The 13,206-nt window shown below is 40.8% G+C and overlaps 1 protein-coding gene across 1 annotated transcript; it reads left to right on the top strand.

The window, feature by feature from the left end:
• The first annotated feature begins 1,232 nt into the window (after nt 1–1,232).
• Nucleotides 1,233–12,876, top strand: COPS4 (COP9 signalosome subunit 4). Its single transcript, XM_077814968.1, has 10 exons — nt 1,233–1,392; nt 3,171–3,250; nt 4,844–4,995; nt 6,315–6,418; nt 6,846–6,999; nt 8,666–8,816; nt 9,542–9,712; nt 11,161–11,276; nt 11,752–11,836; nt 12,376–12,876. The coding sequence occupies exons 1-10, from the start codon at nt 1,319–1,321 to the stop codon at nt 12,507–12,509; spliced, it is 1,221 nt and encodes a 406-aa protein (XP_077671094.1). The 5' UTR covers nt 1,233–1,318; the 3' UTR covers nt 12,510–12,876.
• The last annotated feature ends 330 nt before the right edge of the window (nt 12,877–13,206 follow it).

The following is a 13,206-nucleotide window of genomic DNA, read 5'->3' on the forward strand; positions in this document are numbered from 1 at the left end:
ACTGCCTTTGGGCAGCCCTTGGCCTACGTGTTGTCACCCATTTAAATAAATGGAGCACCCAGCACTCTACTTCTATTAAAATAAATGGAGAGGTGGGGGCTCAGCTCTTCTGACGTTGGACCTCAATTACACATTGGTAAAATAGGGAAAGTATGATTATTAGTCTCCTTTTCCATTTATCATAAACTCTATACAAAAAAAATTAGAAAAGGAAAATAAATACTGCAATGTCTGAAATCTTCTGATAATAACATCTGTATGATAGACATGCTTAGACTAGCATGAAACAGAGCTGACCAGCAAAACAGTTTGGAAGGAAACAGAGCTATAACATCAAGGAGTCCAGTGGCACCTTAAAGACTAACAGATTTATTTGGAAAAAGAAAAGGCGTACTTGTGGCACCTTAGAGACTAACCAATTTATTTGAGCATGAGCTTTCACGAGCTACAGCTCACTTCATCGGATGTATACCGTGGAAACTGCAGCAGACATTATATACACACAGAGATCATGAAACAATACCTCCTCCCACCCCACTGTCCTGCTGGTAATAGCTTATCTAAAGTGATCATCAAGTTGGGCCATTTCCAGCACAAATCCAGGTTTTCTCACCCTCACACTTTTTTCGTGTTTTTTTACCCACAGAAGTTTATGCCCAAATAAATCTGTTAGTCTTTAAGGTGCCACCAGAGTCCTTGCTGTTTGTGTGGATACAGACTAACACGGCTACCCCGATACTTGAGAGCTATAACATGTTCCACTAATCAGGCCCTGGCCCTGAGTCCTTCCTTTACTGACAGAGCGACACCATGGGAAGGAGACAACTCACCCCTTCCCCCCTCTGGTCCATATGAGTGCATTAGACAGGAGACCCTGCTTTTCCAGGCCCAGCAGCTGAACCAGGGCGTGCAACTCTTGGACTGACCCCCTCCCGCCAAGTGGGGTGGGGCCGGGAGGAAGAAATAGCTCAGAGCCAGTAGTCCTGGACCCGGAGAGGGAGAAGGGGGCTGAGGGTCCCCTCCCAAGTAGAGGCTCTGCTGCCTCCTCTCGCGTAGTCCCCCGCTCCGGGTCAGTGTGAGAACCCGACTCCAGCCTCCTCGGCACGCCGCGCGCTTGGCATCCCGCGTCCCGGAGAGGCTGCACCTGGCTGGCAGCAGGCGGCGCTCTGCAGAGGGGAAGAGGATCATGTGACCCTTCTCGCAGGGACAGGGGCCACTCTAGCCATCGCTCCTCTATGATACAAAGGGACGAGGCGGGTTCCCTCTCGTCGGTAGCTGGAGGACCGCGTCCCCTCCTTGTCTGTCGGTGCGGGGGAAGATGGCGGCCGCGGTGAGGCAGGAGCTGGCCCAGCTAATGAATTCCAGCGGCTCCCACAAGGACCTGGCGGGGAAGTGAGTGACGGCCGAGCGGCCCGGGGCTGCGGCCAAATCGCCGAGGGGCGGCGGGAGGGAAGAGGGGCTGGGGCTGAGCAGGGCAGGAGAGGGAGTGGGGTTGTGAGGAGAGGGGATCGGGAGAGGGACTGTGGGGAAGGGACATCGGGACTGGGGCGGGCGGCTGTGGGGAGAGGGGATCGGGAGAGGGGAGGAGCGAGAGAGGATGGAGAGGGGATCGGGGGGGCTGTGGGGAGAGGGGCTGGGGAGAGGGGATCAGGGGGGGAGAGGGGCTGGGGAGAGGGGATCGGGGGGGAAGAGGGGCTGGGGAGAGGGGATCGGGGGGGCTGTGGGGAGAGGGGCTGGGGAGAGGGGATCGGGGGGGCTGTGGGGAGAGGGGCTGGGGAGAGGGACGGAGCGAGAGGGGATCAGGGGGGCTGTGGGGAGAGGGGATCAGGAGAGGGGCACGGAGTAGAGGAGGCTGCACTGACATCTGAGGTGGGAGGGGAAGGAGGTATAACAGGTGCTTAAGGACAAGAAAGAGTGTATTGCTTCCCCCTTTAGCGGGGATCCCTGTACCTTACAGACTGGAGAAGCCCCTGATCTACCTTGTGCATTTTTGGCCACACTTTGTGCACAGTCAGTTTCACCCCTGCTCAGTCACTCACTTTCCATGTTGTTCATCTGGGTCTAAAGTTACAGTAACGTGAATATTAAACCACGATAATCTGTAAGGAGGATTAAGGGGCAGGTAAGAACCTGGAAATACTTTTATCTCCCTTTGTAAAATGGACAAAAAAGGTGCTGCCAAGACTTCCTGGGTCAGTGCAGACAAGATCTCTGCTCTGTGTTAAAGATCTTTTAAATGTTAGAGCTTTGGGCTCATTCAAATTTCAAGCACTGTATGTGAGACTGGTTTGGTGTTTCAGGCAACTAAATTCCTGATCTGTCATTGATTTTTGAATTTGACTTGGAAAACATTTGATTTGACTGTGCAGAAACTTTATTTAGTAAAAATATGTGATTTTAAACTACTGCTACGTGAGTGACAGTGCAAAGTGAAAACTGATAGTGAGACTAGGCAAAAATATTCTAGTGCTAAATATTCTAGTACAGTTTATTTTTGGTTGCTGACATGTCAAATCATTAATCCCATAAGTTTAAATCAATCTCTCTCATAATTTAGTTCCCACAATATCTGTTCTTCCCAACTGTATCTAAACTGTATGGGTTTGTGTTGATTTACATTGTCAAATTAGCTAATTTCAGGAAACTGTTTAAAAAAAAAGTTTTCTGATAGTCTTAGACTTTAAATTCAAAAGGAACAATATGATCATCTAGTCTGACCTGAATAACATAGGCCATCGAATTTCACTACGTAATTCCTGTGTGACGCTCATAGCTTTCTGTTGAACTAGACCATATGTATCAAAAAGGCATCCAATCTTGATTTAAGAATTTCCTTATGACAATACTAAGGCAATAGGCCTGTTTATCAGATTTAAGGAGAGGTGCTCTAACATGTACACAACTAAATATATTATAGTATGTAAATATAAATCTTGGAGAATTTAGCCCGGGGTTTTCAAAAGAACCAGGCGCTGAACTCCCACTAAATTTCACTGGGCTTTGGGCACCTATCCTTTAGGCTCTCTTGAAAACCCCAGCCTAAAGAAATATAGCAACTTTAATAGAGAGTATAAAAAACAATCTAAACTACAAAGTAAGGACCAAAATAGACTGAACAAATGAAAGGATATTAATTGTGGTGATCTTTTTGGTTTTAAATCTATGGACAGATATCGTCAGATACTGGAAAAAGCAATTCAGCTGTCAGGGGTGGAACAACTAGAAGCCTTGAAAGCTTTTGTAGAAGCAAGTAAGTAGGTGTGGAATAGTACTTGTTTTGTTTATGCATTTTTGACTGAAGACCTGTTGGATTACACATTCAGATAAATATAACTTAGGCTATGTGAATGTTTGATGCTCTGTGCATATTCAGTCTTGCATCCGAGTCTGCTTGGAGCACCAATCAATACATTAAAACATTATTAGAAAACAGACTTTAAAATGATTGATTGTAACCTTGTTTTGTAAACTAGATTTCTCCCCCGCCCCCTAGCAAACCTGTCAGTGGTACAGCTCTTGAATACACTCATGGACGCTACATAAAAACCTAAAATAGCCGATCTTTGCTGAGGACTAAAGTGATGATTAGTTCCCCCCCCAAAAAAATTAAGCTTTTAAGTTAATGTAAAAAGTATCAGAAAAAAAATGCTCAAGACCTTTATTTTGTCATATTTGGATATCTTAGAACTGTCAAATAATTTTACTAAAATTTCCCCTTATCAATTGTCCAGACTAAGAACAGGCATGATAAAATTTAGCGTGCAGTCTTAATTTGTCCAAGATGTTATAAACTAAGGCTACGTTTTAGTCACAGGTATTTTTAGTAAAAGTCACAGACAGGACATGGGCAGTAAACAAAAATTCACGGCCTGTGACCTGTCTGTGACTTTTACTAAAAATAACTGTGACTAAAACTTGGCGGGGGGGGGGATGCCTGGGGGCCCCGCAGGTGCTGGGGGGGGGGGCAGCGCAGGAGGCGGCATGCAGCCCAGGACTCCCACTGTTGCTGGGGGGGGTGGGGGGGCAGGTTGGCAGGGCCAGTAGGCTCCCTACCTGGCTCCGCACCTCCCCGCCCCCCAGCAGCAGCAGCGTTTTGGGTGTGGGAGGGGGTTGGGGCACGGGACAGGGTGAGGTGGGCGGTGCTTACCTGGGGGGCTCCCCAGAAGTGGCGACATCCCCCCTTGCTCAGCTGCTGGGCGGAGGCGGACCTGCGAAGCCAGCGCTCTGGGCGGAGGCAGCGCACGGAGCTGCCTGGCCATGCCTCCACCTAGGAGCTGAGCGAGGGGGATGTCATCACTTCCGGGGAGCCCCCCCAAGGTAAGCGCTGCCCAGAGCCCACCTCACCCCATCTGGTGCCCCAACCCCCTGCCCCCTCCCACACCCAAACTGCTGTTTGGGGAGGCGGTGGCCCAAGCCTGCCCCAGCAGCGGCCGGTGGGACTGGCACAGAGGCTACCTGAACTGCCCCTGAGCCAGGCACACCAGCCACTACATAAGTCATGGAGGTCACAGAATCCATGACCAACTCGCAGCCTTAGTTATAACGTACACACCTGAAAATAGCAGTTTAGAATGAAAGTTCTTTCTAAACCATAGGAAGACATCATGTGTTACTTAGCCTTTGTCATACCTGAGAACTGTTCTGAGCTATGCAGCAAACAGTGTAGGTTTCTTAGAGAGTAGAATCTAGTTTTCTTAAAATTAAGATTGTTGTTAATGACTTAAAAACCAGGAATAATCAAAATTAGCATTAAAGCTGCTGATTAACTATGGATTGGTGATATCGAAAGCATTGACCTATATTCCTTCTCTTATTTCCTCCTCCTCTTGTGTCTTTGAACTAGTGGTAAATGAGAACGTCAGTCTAGTGATCTCACGTCAATTGCTGACAGATTTCTGTACGCATCTCCCAAATCTTCCCGATAGCACGGCCAAAGAAATCTATCACTTTACCTTGGAAAAGATACAGCCTAGAGTCATTTCATTTGAAGAACAGGTAAGAGAGAATTGAGTGGGTGAGATTCTGTGTCCTGCAATATGCGGGAGGTCAGATTAAATTATCATAATGATCCCTTCTGGTCTTAAAGTCAATAAGATTAATGACGATCATATTTATCTTAAAAAGCTCAAAACAGAGTTTTGAATCCTAAATATTATATTTTCATGTTTTTCAGTAAAAAATGGACACTCATACTCATGATCCAATTTTACATTCTTGTGTACCCAAAACTCCTGTTGAATTCAATGAAGATTTTGGGTGTGCAAAGAATTCCATGTTTGTCCCTTAATCAGGATGTTAAGTAGTTCCTGCACTACTAAAAATGGCTTCCCAGAGCAAGACAATAATCTGGCTATTGGAGAAACCACTGAGATGCAACTTGGAACTCATTGTGCTGCATTTTAGAACAGTAACACAGTGGGCAGGGTATGCGAGGGAAGAGAATTTTTTTTTTAAGTTCGTTTTATTAAAAAATGTTCTCTAAATAAGTTAAGAACTCAAAATTTGTTTATTGGGGAAAATGTTTCCTTGAAATACCAGCTCATCAGGCAGCTAAAGAGTTTAGTTCAATATGTGTCGTCAAGCCTGCTCATTTCTTTCTTTCTAGATACCTTGCAGTATTAGCTGGTAGTATTTGTGTATCGGGAAAAGAAGTTTTTTTTTAAATATTATAAAATCTAATATTTGAATTGGAAAACCAGACAATCACTTGCTTTGCTTTACATTTCCATCTGTTTCCATTTTATTATTTTAATCAGCTTTCATCTCAATGCTTATCAAAACAAGCTTACCCATGTTACAATGGTTGTACATGGATTAAGCCTATCACACCAAGCAAATGGATCAATTAATTGTCACAATTCCTCTGTGAGGCCTTGATCCCACATTGTAAATCTCAAGATTGGGAATGAAGTTATACGAGTGCATTCCTACCTCATGGGGGTGATGTGAAGGTTCATTTTTTAGGCCCAGACCTTCAGAAATGGCTAGTAATTTTGGGCGCCTCAATTTTGGAGGGAGTAACTTAGCACCTGTAAAAGGGTATGATTATTCAGAGGATGGATTCTTAGCCCTTTCCAAAAATCAGTCCCTTTTCAGTGCCTCAATTTGGGAATGCCAAAATTGAAGCACTCAAAACCATTAGTCATTTTTTAAAACTTTGGTCTATGTTTGATAAAGATTTTTAGGTGGAAGGAGTATGCTGTATCATGTGTCCGGTAGCTGGAAAAATACTGTTGATAAATGAGAAGAAGCAGATGGTATGATTGCTAATGGAATATGGATCAGTTTTATAATATGCTTTTGTTTTTTTCCAGGTTGCTTCTATAAGGCAGCATCTTGCATCAATTTATGAGAAAGAAGAAGACTGGAGAAATGCAGCACAAGTGTTGGTGGGGATTCCCTTGGAAACAGGACAAAAGTAAACACTGTGGTTAGACACAATTTTGTCCTGCTGAGTATCCTTCTGTGTTTTTTAAATGCTTCCCTAGAGTAAAGTGTGTCTGGTTTTTCTCCACTTATTTCCCTGAATCTTCAGTAGTGTGGCATGGTGACAATTGTGTAGGTAAATTCAGAATCATCTCCACAGTATCAAAATACTGCTTGGCTCTCAAAGCGCTGACATATATGGAATACCTAGTCATTAGCATCCTTCAAGCAAATGTGATTAATAAAGCTTCACTTCAAAAAACACACAACCCCTTTTCCCTGTTCATCCCTTTCCGCCTCCATGTACACATAAGGAGTTGCTATAGGCTTTGCCCAGATTGATGTCCTCTTGTGATTGCAAGGTTGAAATGCTCACACAACTGGATTTCTACATTATATATGTTTCTGCTCCTTCACAGACAATACAATGTGGATTATAAATTGGAGACTTACCTGAAAATTGCCAGACTGTACCTGGAAGATGATGACCCAGTTCAGGCGGAGGCTTATATTAACCGAGCTTCGCTGCTTCAGAATGAATCAACCAATGAACAGCTACAGATCCATTATAAGGTGGTATAACTTATTTTAGTTTTTCCTTCTAAGAGGGAAAGAATACCACATTGAATTATAGTAGGGTTTTTTGTGGTTTGGTGTTGTTTTTTTTTTTTTGTAGCTTTACATAAGCCTTTGATAAATAGATTTAGGATAGATTGATAAAAAGATTTTTCAAAATGGACTTGTCTCATTGAAAGTCAATGGGAGCCTAAGCTCCTACATGTCTAAGTCACTTTAGATTTCTAAGTTACATAACATTTCCAAAACTGCTTATCCCTAGCTTACATCTGAAGAATCAAGATAACAGAAAGGACGAAGAATAACTCGCTTGAATAAGCATCAGGAAAAAATAAATTCACCATAATCACTGACACCAAACAACAAGGAATAAAATGAATTATTTTAAAAAAATCATATACTCCTAGAGCAATTTGTCCTCTAGCAAATGTTAGTCTCCTAAATATTACTCCACTGTGGGGTAAAAGCATTGGGGTCAGACTGACCGTATCAAATAGGTGCAGAAAAGCATAGAGTTCTAGAGCATTAAACAACCGGAGCATTACAAGTACAATTTTTTTTAATATGCTAGGCTTGAACTACACAGTCAGCTATGAAATTACAGAGTGAGTATAAGCATTATAAGAGAAATTGGAGGAGAGGGAAGACTGAAAAGCAAAGAAATGCTAAACTCTGAAGAAGAGACACCAAGGAAAAATTAGTTTCTGTACAGCTCTTTGAATTATATAGTGCATCCTGTAAGTGCAAAGTGTACAAAGGGAGACTTGGGTTATGAAACACGTGTACTACATTTTATGTACTACTGTTTTATATTCCTCTTCATTCTTAATAGTTGGGCACTAGCACAATGCTGCAATGTTTGAGATCCAAACACTGAAGGGAAATGTTTCTCTCTTTGTAAACTGATCCCAGGCACAAAGAAGCTTTATATAAAAATATTTAATAGGTTTTGCAAAACCTATTGCTTGAGTTTATACTGTCTAACAGTTTAAATTAATGAACTGACAGTATTCACATATTAGCTGCTGGTACTCTTTTGGATGAAATATAAAACCAGGGTCCTGACCACTTGTGACGCATTAAAGGTACATGATACTTAACAGAGTTAGTGTTGTTATTCTGATGTCCTGGACAAATTACAAGCTGGATAATTACTTGGATCTGTCTAAATCTCTGATGCATCTTTTATTGGATATATATTAATCTTCACTTCCTGTCTGTACTGTTGTGTGATATTGTATTGCCCTGTAACAATTGAAATTTTGTTTTAGAATTAGCTGCACCTCTACTGTGAGGCAGGTATTAGTATATATAATTCCATATTTGTTTAAATTGGTAAAGCACTGTGGAATCCTATGATATGAACATTTATGTAAATAATTATGCTCAGTAATAACTCATGAATTTCACATTCAGATTAAGATTCTGCAGTTTCTGTAGAAATCTCACAACAGTCTTTGGAGGACGGATTGCCAGAATATCAAGTCTCTAACTGCAGACTTTATTTAAGCTCTTGCAGAACTTTCCCGAGATGATGGTGTTTTTCTCAGCAGGCTTAAGTGATGCTTATGGAGCCATGCTCTCACTTTGTAATACAGTATCTCCACTGTACAGTCACTTTCCTATTTAGCTTTTTTCTTACTGAAACATATTCTCTTTTCAGGTGTGCTACGCTCGTGTTCTTGATTACAGAAGGAAGTTCATTGAAGCTGCCCAAAGGTACAATGAGCTCTCTTACAAGAGCATAGTCCATGAAAGTGAGAGACTAGAGGCATTGAAGCATGCTTTGCATTGTACTATCCTAGCATCAGCAGGTAAAATGAATGTCACAGATTTCTGTGTATTTCTGGCCTTTTATATTCCATATAAAAAAAGGATTGTTAATCTTTAGTTGATCTCAGCATAACCTTTTGTATAGCTCTCATCATTGTAAGATGTAGTAGCGAGGAATCTAGAAGTATGAAAACAGGTAAGAAGTTGAGGGTTTGATAGCAGGCCAATAACTAGGAGTTTTGAGTATCTTTCTCTCTGCATGCCTAAGTTACAATAATCTTACTTGGATGCACAAAAGAACGAGTAAGTGGGAAAAGCTTAGGCTGTTTTAAAAAAAACACTTTGGAAAAGGTTGCAGTAGGTATTATTATCTAAGGAAATTTTTTCAGTCACTGATCATAAAGTATACCTGGAGACAAACTAAGGGGGAAATGCAGGAAGGATTTTTCAGAAATGAGCCAATGGTTCCTTTTTCTAAGGCCTTTATTTAAAGTAGGCATGTATTCTCCATGAGCAGACCTACCCATCCTTTAATTGCAATGAAATACTAGATGTCTAGACACCATGAGGATGGGCACAGTAGAGGCCTTGACAGTTTTCTATTATAGATATTTTCTATATGATACACTCCTACCCTTGGAAATGGTATAGGAGTGAACATGACAGCTTCAAAGCATTGTTCTCTCATGAGCACTGTTTTAGTAAAGTGATATTTACAGAATTTATTAAGGAGGTCATTTTGTGGGATTCTTGTTATTTCTCCTAGGACAGCAGCGCTCTCGCATGTTAGCCACTCTTTTCAAGGATGAAAGGTGTCAGCAGCTTGCAGCCTACGGGATCTTGGAGAAAATGTATCTAGACAGGATTATCCGAGGGAATCAGCTGCAAGAGTTTGCTGCCATGCTCATGCCACATCAGAAGGCAACGACAGCTGATGGTACAGACTTCTTTAAAGCACAGTAATACTTATCCAGTATAGATTTGCCTAGTATATGCATAGAAATGTATATATACTCCAAGTGGCTGCCTTTAGAACTCTACCCTCCTTAATGTATTTTAGTGCTCAGTCTTAGATTCAATTTCTGTCTCTGTTTTAACCAGTTGATCTCTTAAAAGAGCTTTGTAGAATCCAGCTTCTCCATCCATCATTAGATTATACACCTCAGTAAATTTCTATTTTAATCTTTTTTCTAAAGAATATAAAACTCATTTTTCTAATCTTGCTTCATTTTCTGAGACCTTCTCCTCTCAGCTTTTCCAGTTTTTCAGTATATTTGTAAAATGATGCCCATCATTTTTTTACAGTATGATCTATTTTCTACAGACTTATACAAATCTCTTGTTTTGTGAGTTTGATAGGTCTCAGTGTTTGTTTTCCTAGCTGCTGCCAGATAACATGGATCTAAAAACTAAAAATCATCAGCCACTTACCTCCCAAACCGTTCTCTGATCAGTGCTGTGCAGCTTTTGGTAACACAGTTCAGGCTAGAATTTACTAAATGATGTTACATAAACTAAATGACATCAGTGGAGCCTTAAATTCAAATTAGTGTGTTCTCTAGATTAGAGTGGTTAAGTGCAAAGTCCATGAAGAGTATGAAACACTTCATGTGCCAGGCAGGCCTTACCTTTATGGACACCTCTTGCTCTACAGCAAGAGAGAAATACTTTGAAAAAAATCAAACTGAAAAAAAGTTAGAAAATGTTTCTCTTACCAGAGCTGTATGCATCTTTTGAACCCAAAACTCCTTTTTGGCTACATTCTATGCTTATGCTGTCTGGTCCAAAACTGAAAAACATCCTGTTAATTAATATGTCCGTTTAACTGTTGCAGTCTCTCCCTCTCTGGATCATAGCTAATTCTGTCACCTATTTGTATTGTGGTAGAGTAAGATCAGGTGCTAGGTACTGCACAAACAGGAAGAGGCAGTCCCTACCCTAAAGAGTTAAAATGTGGAGACAAAAGGCAGAAGAAAGGAGAGCAGCAGTATCCCCGTTTCTCAGATGGGGAGAACTGAGGCACAGATTAACTCATTTTTAAGGTCATACATGAAACCTGTATCAGAGTCAGAAAATGAACACAGAGCTCCAGAGTCCTAGTCCAATACCTTAACCACAATTCTACCTCCACTTGAATGTCCTAGAACTGAGCAAGAGAGACTAAAGCCATTCTTCTAAGTTGCTTTCTTTGAACAGATATGTAAACGGTTAGGGTCTTACTACTCATTTACTTTTGTATGGAGTAATAGTGCTGTAAGGAAACCAGATATGTTTCAATGCTCTGTACATATAAATTTTTACCAAAGTATTTTTCTTACTCACAGTGCAAGAAAAAGTCCCTTGAAAATTCTTAACAATGATGTGTCATTTTATTCCATCTCTAAGGGTCCAGTATCTTAGACAGAGCTGTTATTGAACACAACTTATTATCTGCAAGCAAACTATATAACAATATTACCTTTGAAGAACTTGGAGCACTATTAGAGATCCCTGCAGCCAAGGTATCTTCTTTGTTTCCTGTGTGATAATTTTTGAATACAAGAAATGAATTCCATTGGCAAAGTGATATTAACAAGTACTTTTGGTTATAACTTTAAGAAGTTCAGCTTTTCAAGTTTCAGTGCTTAAGTACTCTGCACTGCCTCTAGTCTTTCAATCACAGGGCCAACATGTTCAGAATGCAAAACATTTTACCCATTTTGAGGAATGGGGAGAGAGGGAGAGTACTTAATTTCGCTCAGCAGCAACAAGAAGAAGTGGATTAAGCAGTAGCATTGATTGGTGCCAAAGGGAGTCCACCAGTTCTCTTTGGGCCAGAGGTTGGGCGGCAATAATGCGTAGTCTTAAACAATAAAGTAGAGGGGGATGATGTGTAAAGGTCAGGCATTATTTTGCAGCTTCATAAATATGTTGGAAACAAAATGAATATCATTCTCAGATCTCTCTCTCTCTCTCTCTCTAATTCCTATTTTGCAGGCAGAAAAGATAGCTTCTCAGATGATAACTGAGGGTCGCATGAATGGATTTATCGATCAGATTGATGGAATAGTTCATTTTGAAAGTAAGGGTTTCCTTCTTTTTCATGGTGCAATTCAAAATACATTGGTTGAGCTGTTCTCTACAACATGAGGAAGTTATATTTTTTTAAATGAGGATCTACTACAAGCAAGTGTGCTCGGACTTGCTATTGCCAGCAGATGGCAGTGTCTGTATTGTAGGTAGCAGTTCAGCTATGTCTGCTTGTTACTTACAAAGTCATATTTTACTCTTTTTTTCTAATATTTAAGAGAATGTGTGATTGACTCTATATAAAAGCTATATCAGACTGCAAAATTTAGTCTTGTAAATACATGGTGAGTAGGAAATTCTCCACTTTTACTTTGTGGTGCAATACCTAATTATGTAACGTACAACTCCCAATCATTTAATCTTTTAAATTTAGAAATAACTATACTGTAGACGTGGTAAATAGACGACAATACTTTTTTTTGTCACATCATTAAGTGAAATAACAATAAAAATGCTTTTAGTCAAAGTACAGCAGAATTGCAAAGAATCAGTCTGTTTTTGCAAATTATTATTTTATTTTATTTTTTTTAGCGCGTGAAGCTCTGCCAACATGGGACAAACAGATTCAGTCACTATGTTTCCAAGTTAACAACCTTCTGGAGAAGATTAGTCAGACAGTACCGGAATGGACAGCACAAGCAATGGAAGCTCAGATGGCTCAGTAAACCTACACTTAGTCTTTTGACTATAATTAATCTCCTTCTGTGCTGTACAGATGAAATCTACTAGGACTATGAAATGACCACCTGAAAATTGTAGTAGTATACAGTCTTATATAAAACTCCTGACATTTTGTCAGAATATGCAACATGGTATCACTGCATGAGAAATATGCTTTGCTGTTTTGAAAGTTGTGGTTTAAAAGTACAGAAAGAAGTAAAATCTTAAGATAGATTTGTACTGCACATACTGTTTACTAAATTGTGGACTCATCACTTTCCATTGCTGGTTGTGAAAATGTAAGTGCCATGTTCCTGTGAATTATGGTTATTCCAATAAAGGGAGGAATGAGCCCCTTAGATTCCATTAGAACCCATTAGCCTATCCTGTGATGCCTGTGTTTTAACAATCACTTGTATTTCACTCACTAGCAGTTTGAGTATGAAAATGCAACATCATTGTAACCTTCCAAGTTTCCTGTATTGGATTTGCAATTTAGATATCTACTACATCCAGGAAAAGAAACACCCTTCTCTTACAATTCAGAGAGCAGGAAAATAAGTTAACAATCAGAGTTTATTCTCTCTTATGTTCTGGCAGGATGGAAGCAGAACCCGTGAAATGATCATACCAAGGACAAACTAGCATGAGCTAGTTATTGGGAACAGGAGAATACTCTTTCCAAGACAGCTTAGTACATAC

Source organism: Eretmochelys imbricata, chromosome 4, assembly GCF_965152235.1.
Source record: "Eretmochelys imbricata isolate rEreImb1 chromosome 4, rEreImb1.hap1, whole genome shotgun sequence".
In the NCBI taxonomy this organism is placed as follows: domain Eukaryota; kingdom Metazoa; phylum Chordata; order Testudines; family Cheloniidae; genus Eretmochelys; species Eretmochelys imbricata.

Bases quoted from the DNA above. Each gene is read 5' to 3' on its own strand.
- COPS4 (XM_077814968.1), top strand. From the start codon at position 1,319: ATGGCGGCCGCGGTGAGGCAGGAGCTGGCCCAGCTAATGAATTCCAGC. The intron at 3,251-4,843 runs GTAAGTAGGTGT...TCTTTGAACTAG, and splicing joins GAAAGCTTTTGTAGAAGCAA to TGGTAAATGAGAACGTCAGT. The intron at 11,277-11,751 runs GTATCTTCTTTG...CCTATTTTGCAG, and splicing joins TAGAGATCCCTGCAGCCAAG to GCAGAAAAGATAGCTTCTCA.